The sequence below is a fragment of the Filicampus tigris genome, chromosome 8 (genome assembly GCF_054856515.1).
Source record: "Filicampus tigris isolate MCC_2025a chromosome 8, RoL_Ftig_1.0, whole genome shotgun sequence".
Lineage (NCBI taxonomy): Eukaryota > Metazoa > Chordata > Actinopteri > Syngnathiformes > Syngnathidae > Filicampus > Filicampus tigris.
Window position 1 is genome coordinate 5,105,332 of NC_141224.1, and position 18,237 is coordinate 5,123,568.

General features: G+C 40.2%; 3 protein-coding genes across 12 annotated transcripts; 2 read left to right on the forward strand and 1 right to left on the reverse strand.

Moving 5' to 3' along the window:
- Positions 1-266: 266 nt before the first annotated feature.
- Positions 267-7,756, forward strand: vsig10l (V-set and immunoglobulin domain containing 10 like). 3 transcript variants are annotated; one of them, XM_086038499.1, is made up of 11 exons: positions 267-465; positions 1,098-1,427; positions 2,078-2,359; positions 3,001-3,267; positions 3,887-4,126; positions 4,449-4,721; positions 5,733-5,825; positions 6,129-6,353; positions 6,633-6,793; positions 7,036-7,119; positions 7,201-7,756. In XM_086038499.1, exons 1-11 carry the CDS (start codon positions 402-404, stop codon positions 7,273-7,275), a joined length of 2,094 nt encoding a protein of 697 aa, XP_085894625.1. In that variant the 5' UTR covers positions 267-401; the 3' UTR covers positions 7,276-7,756. The 3 variants fall into 3 exon arrangements, with proteins under 3 accessions (XP_085894625.1, XP_085894626.1, XP_085894627.1); XM_086038500.1 differs by lacking the exon at positions 6,129-6,353; XM_086038501.1 differs by lacking the exon at positions 2,078-2,359.
- On the forward strand, positions 7,332-17,969 carry LOC147143141 (sialic acid-binding Ig-like lectin 14). 8 transcript variants are annotated; one of them, XM_086038509.1, is made up of 12 exons: positions 7,332-8,486; positions 8,572-8,726; positions 9,059-9,238; positions 12,562-12,625; positions 13,112-13,225; positions 13,288-13,498; positions 13,849-14,154; positions 14,713-14,976; positions 15,558-15,833; positions 16,697-16,808; positions 16,890-17,043; positions 17,488-17,969. In XM_086038509.1, the coding sequence occupies exons 4-12, from the start codon at positions 12,584-12,586 to the stop codon at positions 17,626-17,628; spliced, it is 1,620 nt and encodes a 539-aa protein (XP_085894635.1). In that variant the 5' UTR covers positions 7,332-8,486; positions 8,572-8,726; positions 9,059-9,238; positions 12,562-12,583; the 3' UTR covers positions 17,629-17,969. The 8 variants fall into 8 exon arrangements, with proteins under 8 accessions (XP_085894635.1, XP_085894631.1, XP_085894628.1 ...); XM_086038508.1 differs by having other exon boundaries at positions 7,334-8,486; positions 13,109-13,225; XM_086038505.1 differs by having other exon boundaries at positions 13,112-13,498.
- Positions 8,060-10,192, reverse strand: lim2.5 (lens intrinsic membrane protein 2.5). The gene is made up of 5 exons (XM_086038510.1): positions 10,066-10,192; positions 9,015-9,224; positions 8,561-8,710; positions 8,343-8,477; positions 8,060-8,236 (listed from the first exon to the last, which is right to left on the reverse strand). The coding sequence occupies exons 2-5, from the start codon at positions 9,187-9,189 to the stop codon at positions 8,175-8,177; spliced, it is 522 nt and encodes a 173-aa protein (XP_085894636.1). The 5' UTR covers positions 9,190-9,224; positions 10,066-10,192; the 3' UTR covers positions 8,060-8,174.
- Positions 17,970-18,237: the final 268 nt, after the last annotated feature.

Here is an 18,237-nt window from a genome sequence, read left to right on the forward strand (position 1 = left end):
TGATAAGTTCCCAAATGAGTTAAGTATGACAACAAACCAAATATGAACATGATTTACAGTGCGTCATTGAACAGAATTGCTCCACTTTCCCTCCTGATTCTGTACTGCAGCTCAGCTCCAGTACTTGTTTCCACTACAAACATCTTATACGCTGACTTCATGAGTTACACATGTACTATATTCAATGCGATCCGATAGGCGAGTTCTTTTGTTAAATGATTGGCTGAGAGCCCACGAAAGGCGTGGCTTCAACATGGAGCCGCACAGTTATGCTGTTTCCCATTCTCAGGTGACGCCTCTGTCTCTTCTCAAGGACATTTACACCCATCTGCTCAATTCTTCATTTTGGAAATGGCTTTTTGATACTTTTCAAAAGGTCTGCTTTTTGTTTTTTCTTAAAAATGAAGAGGCACCAGGGATTAAGTGGTCAAGTCTTGCTGATTATTTGGGGTTTTGTTTTTCCTGGTAAGTACAACTCTTATAGTTAGCTTGTCATGATTTCCTACTACACGATTTCATCACCAACTAGAAATGTGGCTTTTTATTACTGTGACTTGTCTTTGCTATGATTAATTCAACTCATTTGACTTTGAAAAATAATGCATATATATATATATATATATATATACCGGTATATACTTTTATATATAAATATTTTAAATGCCTATCAGATGTTAAGCAAATGCTATTAATTAACTATATATATACACAATTATATTTTTTTAACAGCATAAAACTAGTTCCACTGGATCCTGATTTGAAGCTACATTTTTGCCATAAAGTGAATTATAGCACACTCTGTATCCTGTTTGTGTGTGTTGCTGAAATTAGCCCATTTTGAAGGGGTTGATGTTTCACATCAGGCCAAATACTATTAGGCCAATGGTATAAGTAAATGCAATAAAAGTATTTTCATTCATTGACGTAGCACTTCATACCCAAAAGACAAGCTGCGAGCAGACTGATCTTAACCCAACCTAGCGGCCAAGTCTATGTTGTGTAAATTTGCCAAATTGTAAAGAGTTCGCTTCCAGACGCATTTTGTATACAAATGATTACAAAGTGTGTTGTTTTTTTGCCTGTTTTCAAACCATCAGGTGCTAGCGGGCAGCTGCTCGTGTCCGCGCTGGGCGCCACCCGGGTGGACACCCTCGCGGGCGCCAACCTCACCCTGGCCGCGTCCTTTAGCGGGGCGCCAGACCCAGCCGTGACCTGGTTCAAAGGCCGCCTGCCTGTCGTCACCTGGACGGTGGGATCAGACGCCCCTCCGGACGTGGCGGAAGAATATAGGGAAGCGCTGAGGCTCGAACCCAGTGGATCCCTCAGCTTTGTCCACGTGCCCTTAGGCTACGGCGGAGACTACACGGTGGAGATGACCAAGTCTGGATTGGGCACTGATTCCGTCAATTTCACTCTGAGGGTTTTTGGTGAGTGCATGCAAGTCAAAATATTTTTACGCTTGCCTACTTTAGAATAGAAACACGTTTTATTTGCCCTTTTTTTCTTGGATAAACCTTTAAATATATATTTTTTAGAATAAAACAAATACAACCTCCTCCTGTATTTATTTTTTTTCTAAAGAAAAATGTTTTTTTATATCTTAAAAGCAATTTATTTTTATACATTCTCAAATTTCAACCTCTTTAATATTTTTAACCTTAAATTATTGCGATTTTGTTTTTTCTAAAAATAAAACCTGAAATCAATATAAACAGCTTTCATTTTTAAAAATATACATCAACCTCATATGATATTCTTTTTCTTGAATAATTTCACCTCGTAATGTGCCTATTTCTGAAAACAAACCAAAAAATTAAAATAGAACTTTTTTCTAAAAATAAATCCTTTACATTAATACTCCAATTAGTATTGCAAATGAGAATTTGTTCTCAGTTGCCATAACTGACTAAGTAAAGTTTAAATAAATCAATGTTCATGTGTAGTGTTAGAGCTTCTTTTTTTTTTTCTTCAGTCTTGTAACAATACCCCTTTTTAAATTTTACAAAATGTTGCCAATTACTCATACTGACACTATTCCGACATTTCTATCCAGTAAATTGATGGGCTTCTTCCTCAGAACTCTTCGAAAACGTGACAATGACCGCTTCGCCTGACCTAGTCGAAGAGGGCAGCGTGCAGCTGCAGCTGCAGTACCGCATGCTGCGAGGCGTTGTAGAGCGGGAGCTGTGGTTCTTCAACGGCCGCCGCGTAGCAGGAGGAGAAGAGGGCTCGCGTTACTCGCTGCGGCCCGGCAGCCTGGCAGTCCACCAGCCCGGCCGGAACGACACGGGACGGTACACCGTGTCGCTGAGCAACCCCTTTAGCAGTGTGACGTTACACTTGAACGTCACCGTTTTGTGTACGCCCATTTTCTTTCAAGTAGATCTATTTGCAGAAAATGTAAAAAGTACGGTACTCACCAGTCTGTACTTAAGTAGAAGTGCAGAAAAAAAGACGGTGAAAGTAGAATTGGAGGACAGCTTTAACATTGTTTTAAAGATTTCTTTGCAAGAAACTGTTCTATGGGCCTTAACCAGTCTAAACACGGCATTCTGATTAATATTGCATTTGTGGAATATGAGAAATCTACCCGTTTTTAGCTAGCTCAGGGGGCGGCCATTTTGTCACTTCTGTCGACTGAAGAGGACATCGAAGTTGCTCCGGGCTCAGGTAACGACCAATCACGGCTCACCTGTTTTCTGAAGCTGAGCCATGATTGGTCGTTAGCTGAGCCCTGAGCAGCTGTGATGTCATGTCGATGGCAAGTGGCAATATGGCCGCCTCCTGAGATAGATAAAAACGAGTGGATTTTTCTGCTTAACTCATATTCCACAAACGCAGTATTAATCAGAATGCTGTGTTTAGACTTGCGGGGCTGCATAGAACATTTTCTTGAAAAGAAAAATTTGGGGCTGACTTCCCTTAACATAAGGAAGACGTCAACAATATCAGTCTTTGTAGTACATTTACATCTAATCTTCTCTTTTTGGTCAATTTCAGATGGCCCAGATGAGCCCAGACTCCAAATCAGCCCAGTTCAGGACTTTTACGTATCAGGAGATTGGCTCAGCCTGTCCTGCCAGGCGGATGGGTCACCGCAGCCCCTCGCGGAGTGGACGTTTGGTGACGAGAGCCTGTCTGATAACCACATGGGGGTCCTAAATCTCACCGCAGTGCAGACCAGCCAAAGTGGCATTTACACCTGTAAGCTGCGCAACGAAAGGACAGGGGCGCAACGACAGCAGACTGTCACGATAAATGTTTATGGTATGTTGACTTTTTTGCGTGGGGATGGGGGGGGGGGGGGGGTAGTGGTTGTCTCTGTCAAAGTTGAAAGGCCAGGGCCCTGTGATGCCATGGAAGCTATCTTGCTAGCCATAGCTTGTGCTGTAAGAATTGTCAGGAAAAGCCTACTAGAATCTGATCTTTATCTGATTTTAATCAGAAGCACATTAAATGGTGGCAGGTGTGTGCTGACTCTCATTTAACATGATTTGGAATGTGATTGGTTAATTTTGAACACAGCCACATCACCAGTTATTAAGGGTGCGCACACTTTTGCAACCACATTCTCTTATTTGTTTTGTTTTTTCATGTAAAATACTAATAACCATTGCAGTAATAGTCTGCCTTTTTTCCTCATAAAATTAAGATTTTATGATATTTGCGACAGAATATTTTTTTGGAATATTATTGTTAGCATGTTTTAAATCACTATTTCCCATCATACTAGAATACATTCAGATTAAATTTCCCAGAGGTTATAATATACTACATAACCCGAATTTTTTTTAGAATGAAGTTGTGTAAAGTTGTTTAGAAAAACTGTGTTAAATGAGAGTGAAGTCTGAACTTTACTTGACGCTATACATGTTCACTGGTACAGAGAGCCCACCAGGAAGGCCGCAGTGCTCCGTGGTGCCCGAGGACAACCAAAGCTTGCGGTACAGCTGCCAGTGGTCAGGCGGAACGCCGCCAGCCAGGCTGTCCTTCCTGGATTTCGGTGATGGCAGCAACCTGGAAAACTTCACCCTGAGCGTCAATGCATCAAGCGAACTGGACGGGAAAATTGTCACTTGCCAAGCACAACATCCCGTGGAAAACAGCAAGTGTAACGTTACGGCTGGTATGTGCCATGTGACGTTTGTGCCATTCTCCAAAATACAACTTTTATCTCGTAATATTATTACCTGTGAAAAAATTATGGGAAAAAAACGGATATCATCCTTATATTGCAAGGTTTTTTTTAAATACACTTGATCCTTCAATTATTTTAACTTTTTAACTGTAATGTCAAATTATTATAACTTAAAAAAAACTGACATAACATTAATTTTTGGTTTTGTCTGAAAAAACAAATACAACTTCTGATAATATTATGAATTGTACTTTTAAATATTACAATTTTTTTTGGTCATTCTTTCAAGACGGGCTTCTCTCCCTTTCAGTGAGTCCACAGAACTTCCTCCCGACCGTGAGAACCGATGTGGACTCTGAGGGCAAAATAGTGGTGAGCATCCGCTGCCTCAGCCGGGCCACGCCCTCCGCCGCCGTGTCGTGGTTCCGAGGCGGCGAGCCGCTCGTCGATGGCGACCTCATCAGTGACGACGCCACCCGCCTCCACATTCGTCATCGCAACGTCAGCGTGCTCCTCCTCCAAAACTACACCTGCACCTGCCGAAACCCCCTGGGTAGTCGCAGCAAGCACGTCCACTTGCAAGGTAGTCCACTCCACTTAATGACTAATGGTATTTAGTTACTTAGTTACAGTGGAACCACTGCAGTCTATCACACAAATTGTAACACTAGTCTTCCGCTGTTAGGCATTTTTTTAGCATAAACATAAATTACTTTTATCTTTCTATAGTGTATAATATTGAGCCAAATTTTTTTACTAAAATAAATATGACTTTACTTTCAGAATTTCCAGACTTTTGAAAAAATAAAGACGACTTTAATTTGACTTAAAACACGTATTTAAAAAAATGTTTTTCTAAATAATAAGACTTTGTCCTTGTAATATATTTTGGGAGAGTTAGACCTTCTATATTGTAACTTTTTTAAAGAAGACCATGTCACTCCAGTAATATTATACCCTTTTTAAAAAATAAATAAAAAATATGACTTTGCTCATGTAATTTGGGTCCTTTTGTCTCAGTAAAAATGTGACTTTATTCTGGTCAAATACACTTTTACATACTTTTTAAAAATTTGAATATTTTGGGAGATTCTTGAATGAAAAAAATACTTGAATCTTGTAATATTGCAACTTTGTCTTGACAAAAATAAAACTGTATTTCTATAATATAATGTTTTAAAAAATGTCTCTTTATTCTTATCGTTTTCTGCCATTTTTTCCTCTCAAAAACTCAATTCCCAGCTAAATTGCTGATATTCATCCACAAAAATCAAAAGTTTAAAAATTTGTCCTGTAATATTTCTACTTTTTTCTCAAAAAGAAAAAAAAATGTGTCTACCTAAATACTTTGACTTTTTTTTTTATTCGCATACTTGGAATCCTAACTTGTCACTCAGATAATATTAAAAGCATTTCCCAGCATAAGGCTTCTGTTGTGTTGTGCCTCTTATTTAAAAAAACTTCACATTCTCTAAGTGAAAGACAACAAAGACATCTCTGATGGCTTGAGCAAACCTTCACTTGCAAGTTCCTGTGGAACAAAGCGCTTCACTGTTGACAATTGACTCCGCCTCCTCACTTCCAATCTCTCCAGAGCCGTCCATCTCCAATTTCAGTTTGTTCCCGCACAAGGACGGAACCATCGTCACATTGACCTGGGAAGTCTCGCCCACTTCTATCGTCACAGGTAAAAAAGGAAAATAATAATAATAACAATAATGTGTCACCGTTGCAACCCACCCGACTCATTCCGACGGGTACATCTCAGCAAACGTGCGTAGGAAAGACGCAATGTGAGGATCAATATTTAGTGTAAACATTGTGCGTCATGTTTTGGGGAAAAACACATTCAGTGTAGCGAACCGCACGTCACAGGTGTCAAATTTAAGTAAGGCCAGCATCTAAAGAGCAATAATCCCTTAGATTTGACAATCAATTATGGTTGCCCCATCACTGAATACAAACTGAATATGAACACGTTTCAATGTAGGTTTTGACATCCAGATGAGCGGACCGGCCTTGGCGAGTGCCGACGGTAACGTCAGTCAGTCCAAAGGCAGCGCCAGCGCATTTCGCACCATTCTGCCCAAACCCGGCTCGGCCCGAAGCGCCGATGTCTTCCACCTGGATCCCAAAGCCACGTATCGCTTCCGAGTTCTTCCCAGAGCTCTGATGGCCGAGGGTCGGCCAACGAAAGCCCACCGGATCGGCCCGGGTACGCAAAAACATACATGACAATATTTGATTACACAATCTCAAAAATTATGCATTTTTATGTTTTCAAATAAAAGAATTTCTTTATATAAATATAATATAAAAACTTATTTTTTAAAAATGTGTATTTTATTTTATATTATTTGTATTATTATTTATGCAAATCAAACACCAATGTGGATATTTTTGTCGGTGACGACGTAGTACGTTGACGATGTTGACTATGACTACATCAGTGCTTTTTATTAATTTCTTCTTTTTTTTTTTTTTGTGACACCAGCTGAGGGTCTGAGCGGTCCGGCCATTGCGGGCATCGCGGCCGGAATCCCCTGCAGCCTCCTCTTTCTGCTTCTCATGTGCGGCCTCATCTATTTGGCCATTTACTGGAGCAGAGCCAAAAGACGGCAGACAAGATATCCGGTGTCCAGAGCCGCCGATAAGGTTAGGAACCCTGTTTTTATTTATTACATTTTTTTTTTTTACCTGTCATCCCTAGCTACCATCACTGGTGGAGCAAGAGGGGAGCCCGCAGGGGCACTGGCCCCCTCTAAAATATGCTTGGAACCCCGAGGTGCCAGGCCAGATAATTGAAGAGCATTATAGTTTTCCAGCAATTAGCTGAGGTTAAGGTCCACGGAGAAAAATGCAAATAGTTGATTTTTTTTTTTTTTTCTTGTTTCCAGGTCACGACCACCCAGACGCAGCCGCCTCACAATCTGTTGCCAGGAGTCGCCAAGTCTCCCCCTGACTACAACAGACTGCGTCAGGTGCTCCTTACGATCGTCTTTGCCACATTTAATTAAAAAAAACCCAAAAGAAACAATAAGCAGTTCCTTGTCGTCTTGCAGACGCCGTCCAGCCTTTCAGTGGCCCCGCCCCCTTTTGTCCCCCCACCTCCCGTCAGAGTTGCAACAACAGTCTGAGCCAGTTGAATTTTGTACAGTAGGCTTTGTTTTTCATTTTGTATTATAATGTGCGCATGATCTATTTTCCATTTGTACACAAAATTTTGCCAGGAATACATTTTTACACTACTCAGATTTAACTGCAGTTTATGTTCATTTTGTGACCATATTTAGTTTTTGAATTAGGATTAGTACATGATTCAATATTTTGAGTTCGAATGGTTTTGCGTGGCAATTCATGTTGTTAATTACTAGGGCTGCGACGATACACTTTTGTCCCAATCCGATATGGATCCCGATACGTATTGCGTTACTTAAATATTATAAAAAATGTATATTAAAAAAAAAAAAAACGGAGGCATGTGTTACCAAAATTTTAACTGAAGTGCCATTTGACATTTATTATTAATTGTCATGATTGAAAAGTGCATAAACTGTTCCAGTAACTGTTCCTGATACACAGGAGTGCAATAAATAAAATTCCATTCACAGAGCTCAACTTTACGGACCTCAAATGTTCCAAACTCTGTTATAGAACGTGCAAAGCATAACATAACATAAGGTATCAATACTTCATTTAACGTATAGATACTTGGTATTGGCCTAAAAAGTATCACGATACATCGCGATACGATATTAATTTCCCAGCCCTATTTATTACATAATGAAAATATGTCATTTAAAGACTTTAGCTATTCAAAGTTATTGAATATTTTTGATCAGGTTTTTAATTTGGAATGGAGTCTTTTGGTATTTTTTGTTTTATTTAGTTTATACAGCAAAAAAATAAATAAAAGACGCATTTTAGCCTGTTGGTAAAGCCACATTTTATTACTTTTTAAAATTCTCTTGTCTATTTTCCACCGAGTCGTGGTCATCCCTTTTGTCGTCCTCGACGACCCGTTCTTGCTTTGCCTTCAACGTGGGCCAGCCACTCTTCTGCACTCGTGCATCCTGTAGGCACACATGTAGAATATACCTGCAACACAAAACACACAAATGGAATTGCCTGTCGGTCCTTCGGCGCATGTATGTGACCTTTTGAAAAACAGATTTGAAATGAGCTTTTCAGATTTTTCATGTACCCGCAAAGAAGGTCATGAGCAGCGCCACCCATCCCAGGATGTAGGACCACGAGAAGCGCCAGTCGCCGAAGCGCTTGCCCAGGAAGTTGACCGTCACCCCCGTGTAGATGGCCATCGCCAGCAGCACGAACAACGCTACAGCCGGTAACAGATCAACACTTTGAAACTCCGACTGTGACGCCGATTAACATCGCTTGATTTGTTTGGGCGCCACCCACTTGACACAAAGAACATGATGCCGGCGGCAAAGGAGCGGTTGAACCTCTCGAAGGCTGAGAAGTGGGCGAAGGACAGGATCCCCGCGACGATGCCGGCGAAGCAGGACATGGCTGAGAGGATCATGAAAGCACGTGTGGCGTTCCAGTAGGCTGCAAAAACAACAAGGTACAACGTTTCAGTTGAATTAGTTCCTTGACCACACATGTGTCAAATCAATTTTTCCCATTAAAATGAACTAAAATTGACAAACAAAAAAGATTTTCAATTTGATTTGGGAATATTATAGTTCGCATTAATGGTGGAGTTTTTGTTTTTTTTTAAACCTGCCATTTAAACAGGGAAGGGGTGTGTAGACTTTTTTATATTCACTCTAGGTAGATAAATAGCTAATAATAATTTTACAAGCTGCTGCTGTTATTAATACACCATTTCCCGCTCACACCCGCCACTTACCGATGCTGTCTGTCTGCATGTGGCACTTTCCCGACATGCAATAGCGCCACAGGCCCTGGTGGGCAAAGCTGCCCGACAGCCGGTACTGCATCCAGTAGTCGGTGGCCGTGGAGACCACCAGCAAGATGTTCCCCACGATGGCGCAGAACAGCCCCCCTCCCATGAAGCTGTACATCGTGAGCGAAAGCCTCGGGCGGCTTCTTCGGGTCCCTGGCGACATGGAGGTGAGTCATTACAGCACTGATCCCATTCATGTATACATGAATTATTAGCATGAATTACTATATTTATTAGCACTTTTCGTCTACTGTTTATTTTCTCACTGACGACAGCTTAGAAGGTGTTAATAAAATTCAAATGAAAAGAGATTTTTCTCTTTATTCTTTTTCTAGTTGCTTTCCCCTGATCCAATGTAATGTATTAAAAATATAGCTGACATCCAGTTGTCAAGTTTTTTTTTAAATAATGTATTTATTTCCATCAAGCTGCTACACCTACACTTGTACTTTTTATGATCATTTTTCATGTTTTGTCTTGTCTTTTAATTAAAAAAGAAAAAAAACATTCATCCTCCCATGACCTCATTTTATTTATTGAAAACGTAACTCACATCTTTTTTATGAGATTAAAAACTGAAGTAAAAACACAGTTAAATCTATTTTTTTTGTCAAGCCTGTTGCATTAAAAAATCCATCAATTTTGTCTGTTAGATCAGCTTAGTATTTACAAAATACAGCTCTGTGAAATAAATTAAGAGACAAAAAAAACATTATTTTTCATTTTCTGCAAATAAATGCTCTCAATGACAATATTTGCATTTGGAATTTTCGAATTACGTTAGCAGTAGTTCATACAATAGCAGGACTGGAGCAAATTACAACATTGTTGTTGTCACTTAGTTTTTTCCAGCACTGTATATTAAGTTAATAAATACACGAATATTAATAATAAATAATTAACAACAAATAGTCCACATATGTCAAACTAATTACATATGTGTATATATGATGCATTATGGATGATATTTTCCCATAAAAGCGCACCATTTTACCTTAATTCCTCAGGCAACGAGAGTGACCGAGAGTTGAAGCCGGCTACCGAGCGTGACGTCGAAAGAGGACCCCGGGGCCGTAGTCCCTAAAGTTATCCCCTGCCCTTTTCTGTCGATGGAGGCAAAATTCTTTGGGTGGGTTGGGTGGTGTTTTGGGGATGCTGCTGGTGTCGAGTGGGGGAGGGGAGGGTGGCGTACGGCGGGCGGGTTCTTCTGGAATAGCCAGGATGTGCAAAGGCTCGCACTACTGCGCCGCTCAATGGAAGCTGCTGAGGTGCACGTTTTCTTTCACGGATCATCGGGGAGGGAGATAAGGGGGGCCCAGCATGACCAAAAAACGACAGGCTAAATATGGGGGTTCGTTTTCATCTCATTTGATCGATAAACGGTAAAGACACGGAATTTACCGATATGACTGTTTTCGTTTTTGACAGTTATCATTCAAATGGTTTTAATTGTTTCGAAGAAAAAAAAGTATCAAGTAATATTTGTCAAACTTTTAAGGCCGAAATGTCTTCAACGTTATTTGTCCCAAATGAAGTTTCGTGATTGTCAACATGTTTTCTGAAGATGCTAATCCCATTTTTGGATATATCGGGCGATTTCTCTCCGATTGCTTGTCGATGTCTTCTCCATGAAAACTAACAGGAAATCATCTTAATGTCTACGGAGTTCCTTTTTAGGTTCTTTGTCACTCAAGCTGTTTTTTACCATTGCCTTTGGAGAGAGCGTCATCATTGTTGCAATACACCAGAGGGATCTGTGTGCTGAAGTGCCAGGATGAGGCAGACAATTTTCTTTTTTAAGTATTTTTTTTATTTTGAAGCACTAAACTACAAGGGAGAGCAGTAAGAGTCCATTTATTTAATTGAGTCTGTTGTGATTTTTTTGTATTTTATATATTCTTTATTTTTCCAATCCATATAATGTTATTCTTGTAAAAACACATAAAACAAGTGTAATTGATTATAATATTAATGTATTTGTTTTCGCATTTATTCGGTGTGACAGACTCAATTTTGAAGATGCCTTTTTAAGATACAATTATTACATATGGTGTCTTTAACATTACCGTGGTGGTATTTATCGTTGGGCCCATCCAATGGTGAGCTACCACTAGAGGACGGCGGTCTCATAACATCCTGTAGTTTGTTTTTCCGCTAAGTTTAGTATTCATGGAGAAGTGCTTCTTGCTGAGGTGGTCGAACTATTTTGTTCCTGTTCCCGTCTCATGTCATGGCAATGATGTCAGCGGTCTTCACAGGCTCCAAAAACAACGGATTATGGGAGATTATGATTTAAATCGTGTCACAGGGGCAAAATATTAGAAACAAGCCGCAGCAAATGAGAAGTGAAAAGATTGTATAGAGATTTTACATATATTTTCTGTTTTATTTTTGACACTTTACTTGAGAATGAATGAAAATTAGCTGAACATTTGGGGTAAATATATATAATATATATAATATGCCATTCATATGACCTCATAATGTGAGAGATTAAAAATGAAAATGACTCCAATAAATGAAAATGAATGAGGTCAAACACACAAGGCTCTCATCAGGAAACTTGAAAATATGCGGTATGGGCAAACTAGACTTCCCATTCATCCACGTTCATTCCTATTGAATGTTGACATTGCAGGTGTCTCCAATGAATTGTCGGCTGAGCGTCGACAGACAGAATTTGAGGAAACGGCGTGAGGATGACTCATGTTTGGCCTCAGAAACTCTTCCACACGCGCAAACCGTGGTCTTTATCAAGCCGTCCCCGTTAAATTTTAGACAAGTCGATGCAAGTCCTTTCTCAGGTTCAGCAATTCATAAGTCAAGTTATAACCGACCATCTTGCTCATTCGCGATGTACGATTTGCACATGACTCACTTTTGCACTCAGTATCTGTGCTTTGTGTTCGTGAGCCTTACTAACTCCTTCTTAATCATATATTTTGAAATAGAAATTCTGAAGTTGTCTCAGTGAACCCGTAAAAGACTGCAAGTCAAAGTGGTTAGTAAGTTAAAGGCCTTGATAGTTTTGTAAGGCCCCCAAAGCCAGTTGAGCCACTCAGTGGGCTAACTCCATTCTTGTCATTTTTAAGTCAAGTTCAGAAATGAGTCGAGAAAAGTTATGTCTTTCAGATGAATTGGTCTAAAGTAAGGTTGCATTCCAATTTTGACATGGAGATGGCAGTCCTTCATTGCATTTGGTCCTTTTCCTGATTCAGTCGTCCAGTTGAAGTCTAAATAAAATCAAGTCATTTTTTTTTTTTCATTAGTCCCGAATCTGAAAATTTGCGACTAAAGTCTAACTTAAGTCAAGTTATGTCACTCGACGCCCCCCACCCCCCCTCCTCTGCATTGCCGAGCTTTGAGAAAAATTGAAAATCAGATCAATAAAAATGAGGGTTAAGTGTGAGATTATGAGGCAACGTGGAATTGCGAAATAATGCCGGTGTCCTTCATCCTAAATCCGCTTCCTCTTCCTCTTCTTGTTCAGTGTTGACAGAGGAGTCATATGCATGCGGACGCCGTCGTCGCACTCATGTGGCCTCTGCTCTTTGGTGAGTACAAATCAGCATTTATAGAAAATCGGAACATTTCCGATATATTTGTCAAGATATGTAGCAGTTGTACAACTTGCAGGATATTGTATTCATGTTTCAGGAAAGTTTAAAAAAAAAAAAAAGGGTAGTTGCGATCTTCTCTCCGCATCTAAAAATAGAAGCTTAATTTTTTGGGGCATCGTCAATGAAAATGTAAATACAACAGAATTGATTTTATGATTTCTTTGGAAGTTATTATTATTAATTCTGTTTTTGTTGTTATTTAACAAGACATATATAATCAGATGTTTTTTTAAATATATATAATGTAATATAATAAGCTTGTATTTGTATAAAAAAATATACATTTACATATGCATGTATACAGTATGTATATGTGTACATCTAAACGTATATATACACACACATTATACTGTATATGAATGATATCTTTTAACTGTTGTCCGTAGTCATTATTTTCTGTCCTGTGTACCCAAACAGCAGCTTTGTTTGCGGGGGTGCAGGCCTCACTGGAGCCCTCCGTACCCGACCGAGTGCTCGCAGTGGTGGGCTCGTGCGTGCTCATCCCCTGCTCCTTCACGCCCTCGGCAAAGAAACGTACGGAGGTGGACGTGCGCGTGCGCCTGCGAGGTCACAGCCGGTTCTCTTTGTTCCGCCAGTCCCGCGTGGCATTCAACAGTGAAGACATGGAGGAAGTCAGCGACGTCTTCCGGGGGCGTACGTCACTGTCGGGTCTGGTGACAGAGGGCGACTGCTCGTTGAAGATGGACGAGGTCGGCACAGAGGACGCCAGGACATACGAGGTGACTCTGAAGAGGACCGGAGACTCTGCTTGGGGGAGGGCCAAGACTTTCAGTTTGGACGTCGTGGGTGAGTGGGACACAGCCCGTTTACGCAGCAAATTGGTTAGGTGGGTTCGGAATGAACTGTGAATGGTTCCGCAGCAAAACAGCGGAAAAGTGTGGTCTGAATTAGCTGTTTTAATTGTCTGTTTCCTTTTGTATTTCTGTGGCTGCCCATTTAGGCAGCAAACGAATTGGGTCTGAATTAACCTGCTACTTTCTAATAACAGTCCTTCACCAAATGTCTGATTCCTCTCTGTTTTCTCCATCTCTCTTCCTGTGTCTTACTTGATATTTCTATGGCAGCCCGTTGATGCGGCATACATGTCAAATTAGCTCAAACAGCATCAAGGTGACAGATGTCGTCTTCCATGGCAGACACCCCCGAGGCTCCCGTTATCAGCGGCGTGTCATCGGCCGCAGATGGGCAGGTGGTCACCTTCAACTGTAGCGCCAGCTACCAGTGCCCCTCCGGGCCCCCGATCCTGCGTTGGCAGTGGGAGCGAGGAGTGCAGCCAGTGGGGGACCAGGAGGTGCGGACCCTCTACACCCAAGACCAGCAGCCGGTGCTGCAGAGCTCGCTCACCTTTAGGGTGTCGCGGCGGGTGAAGGCGAGCCTACGGTGTGAGCTCAGCTACCCGAGAGCCAATATGGTGGCCGCATTCAAAGATCTGCACGTGACGTGTAAGCACCTGTCATGCAAAAATTGAAGATGCAGGCATGTTGTTAGACAGTGACAAGATATAGCATTTTATCATAAGGATTATTCATCGGACTTTGGGGCAGGTGCAATTGTGCCCCACACTCATTTTTACATCGCATCGCCTGATACGTGACACATCTATGTAATAAAAAAAAACGTGGATTTTTATAGATTTATATAAAAAAAAGAAATATTTTTCTTTGTATTTCTAATTTTAAAAATATTTTTGTGTTTCATGTAAAAAATTTAAAATATGTAAAAATACATTGTTTTTTCTTTGTCCAAAGAGAAATAACCTCGCATGATGTAGATGTTATTTAGATATTCTATCATTATTTGGACAGCGACAATATATGTAATATTGTAAAAATGATTTTTTCATTTAGTGTTGGGGCAGTGCAAATTGTGCCCCACAAATTCTGCTTAGCAAAAAGTTGTATGTGGTTTAGTGCAAAATTGATTCTAGCATGCTTTTACATTTTTGTTTTGTTTTTTTAATCAACATAACCAATACATAAATTCCATTTCCCACTCCGCAGTCCCACCCAAAGATGTGACGGTGCAAGTGCAGACCCTGACGGTGCAGGAGGGGGGCAGCGCCCTGCTGGCCTGCTCGTGCAAAGCCGACCCGCCGGTGTCCGAATACCGCTGGTCCTACATCCACCGCGGGCGCACTGTCCACCTAGGCCAGCGCACGCACACCATCCGCCTGTACAACGTGACGCGGGACACAGCGGTCCGCTGCATGGCTGAGAACCTGGTTGGACGCGCCCAGTCGCGGACCACCATCCTCAACGTTCAATGTAATTTTGCATTAGGGGCATGCGGGTAGGTGCCCCACAACCCGTGGCAGGCGCCAGCAAAGCAAAGTTACCACAAAAAAGACATTGATGTTTTTTAATTGCTTTTTTTAACTACACATTTGTTTTTCTTTGTGTTTCTGGCCTGCGAATAGCAAAAATGCGTATATTTGATTTAAATCTAAAAAATAATTTTCTTTTTGTTTCAAATGTAAGAAAAGAACGTTTTTGTTTTAGATATATAGGTAGATATAGTATAAATGATAAAAGTCATTTAAAAAAAATGTTTTGGGTGTTTCCACCAAAATTTTAAAAATATGTATATATACTTTGTAGTAAATGAAAATGTAAAAGCTCTGTTTTGTATTCAAGGCACGATAAATAAATTTTAAAAAATGTGTGTTTAGGATAAAATACAAAATTTGAATAGAATCACCAAAGATCTTTGTTGTGTACGATCTGAAAGTGGGATTTTCCAAATTTTTGTTTCCCTGCAGTCGTGATTGCATCATAATTGAGCTTCCTGTATTTTATTAGATAGCATGATGAATCTAAAATAACTTCGGGGGTCTTCTGTCCTCCAGATAAGCCCGTCATCCAGCGCCTCTCTTCGACTTGCGTGGAGGAGAGTGGGGCAATGCGCTGCGTCTGCTCGGCCCAGTCCAACCCACGTCCCGCCATCAGCTGGAGCGTCAACGGCAGCACCCCGCCACGCGGCTACAACGCCTCGCTCTCCGCCGACGCCCTCACGGCCACCCTCAGGGGCCACGTGGACGGGGGGCCGCAGACAGTCACCTGCTTGGCCCTCAACGCCCTCGGGAACGACTCGGTGTTGTTGTTGCAGCACCGAGCAGGAGGCGGTGAGTTCAAGCACCCGTCAGTTAGTAGGACATAAGGTAAAAAGTCTTATGAACGTGACAGCAAGATACTCAGCAGAGAAGAATGCACTGCTGAAATTGCAATATTTAACTCCTTCACTGCCGGCCCGGCAGTAAATATTTTTGACATCTATAGCCGTCAATGGCAATGAATGAGGTAAGAAATAAAAAATCCGTCTTTCTTCATGATGCTCTTTTTGTTGCAACGTGGGTCCATGCTGCCACACAAAGCAGTGAAAGGACAGAGAGACCAGAGTGCAAAAAAAAAACTGTATTTGAGATGTTAGTCAATTAATTACTTTGATTAATAATAATGAAAAATAAAAGTGATGAAATAACACAATTTTTCAGAAAAAATACAAACAAAACATATTTTTATTAAAATCTTTGAAATTACAAATACCTTTTTAGTAATTACAAAAAATGTTTATGCTGCAAATAAAAATACAAAAACACAATTGTCTTGTGTTTCCGATAAACAGTTACAATTAACGAATGTCTATGTTTTAATGATTTCAAAAATATGATTAAAAATGGGTTCACGATAACAAAAAAATAGATTGTGTTGTAAAATACTTTTTCTTGTGTTTAGGATAAAAAATAACAGAAAAACTATTTTACATTAAATAAAAAACTAAAGCAGGTTGATGTTTTTTTAGTTACTTTTTAAAAATTATTTACTTTATTTGTGTTTGTAATAAAAAGAATACTTTGTTAAAGAACGAAAAAAAAACAATAGATTGTTTTGTGTTCATTAAAAAAAATACAAAAACGTGTTTGCTTTAAGATTTATATTTTTACAAAAAACTACAAAAGTATTTTTTTACTATTGCCCCCTTGTGAAGACTCTTGGTTGTTGCTGTGGTTTTTGCTTCCCGCTGCTGCCGTCATCCTGTCCGCCATCTCCCTGGCCGTGCTCGTTTTCTTCTGCTGCTGCTATCGAAAGAAGTCTGGCAAGTAAGTCAATAAGCTGAGAGCTCACTCATTTGGGGCACAACTCTCATCTTAGATCATGTGTCTATCGGTCTGTCCTGTCAGACACATGCTGAGCGGATGTCCGTCCGGACCTGGACTGTACCAGGCCCGAATGCCGGTCTACATCAACTGCTCAGAAGTGAGCCACGTGTACACCAACGGGAGCTACCAGCTGCTCTACCAGAACTGCACGCCGCGCTTTGTGCGCACTAAGCAAGTACGTCAGCACCACTCTAGGACCACGGTTACCAAACGTTTGACACTTAGTGCACCAGATTACTTGAATAACGATTTAATCAAAATGTGTTGCACTGATAGTTAAGAATAATACATGTATTGATGTGACCACAGAAAAATTTGTAAAAAGAGTACTGAAGTTAGAGGATACTTGTACTGGTATTGCTTTGAAATAAAGTGGTATTGAACATCCCTAATATATATATATATATGTATATAAATACGCACATATGCATGTATATATAGTTGTATTTGGATGGTTTAAGTTTCATTTTCCATTGACGTGCAGCACTTTGTTTCAGCCATGGTTGTTTTTTTGGGTTTTTTTGCAGTGCTCTATAAGTAGAGTAGAGTGGAGTTGAGTCATCATCAGTCGAACCAGTTCCTCATTCCACATTTGTGATGGTCTTCTTCTATTTGTTAGGTGCGTCCGATGGGCAGAAGGGGCGGCGAGAGAAGGCGAGGAGGCCTGCGCGGAGGACTGGACACACAAGTCGCCGTCAGAGAGGTGCAAGGCGCCAGCGCGGCTGATCCGGAATCAGCCATCTACCTGGAGGTCCTCTAAAACTCGCACTGAGTGATGACGACCTTGTGACCCTCCTCTGTACTCTGTTTATTTATATGACAGACAAAAAAGCTTCGATGGCCACTTTGTCTTGTTTGATTTGATTGGGGCCGCTCATGTGCTGTCAAATGGATTCTTGTGAAGACGTTTTATGTTCTCAGCTAGAAGGAAGCCATAAAAAAAGATTAATTGCATTTGTGACAAAGCATATCACAATGACTATGTAGAAAACAGCCCTTGAACCCTCATTGTGATTATTAATCATATGGACATGATGGCATGTTCTGTATTGTTAAAATGTCACCTAAAAAAAAACATGAATAAAAATATTCCAAAATACAGTATTGATTCATGAATGGAATTAGTCTTGAAACAATCAAATAAAGTGACAAATTAAAGTCTGTTAAAACTAATCAAATTAAATTAAAAGAAATATATTGAACTGATCACAATAAACATTGATTCGTGAATTAAAATAACCTTAATAATTGGTTGCAAATATAATATAAAATGAAATCCTGTTGAATTAGTCAAAATTTAATTCAAGAATAAAAGTTAATATATAAATAATATAATTCAATATAATATAAATAGATATTAAAAAAATAA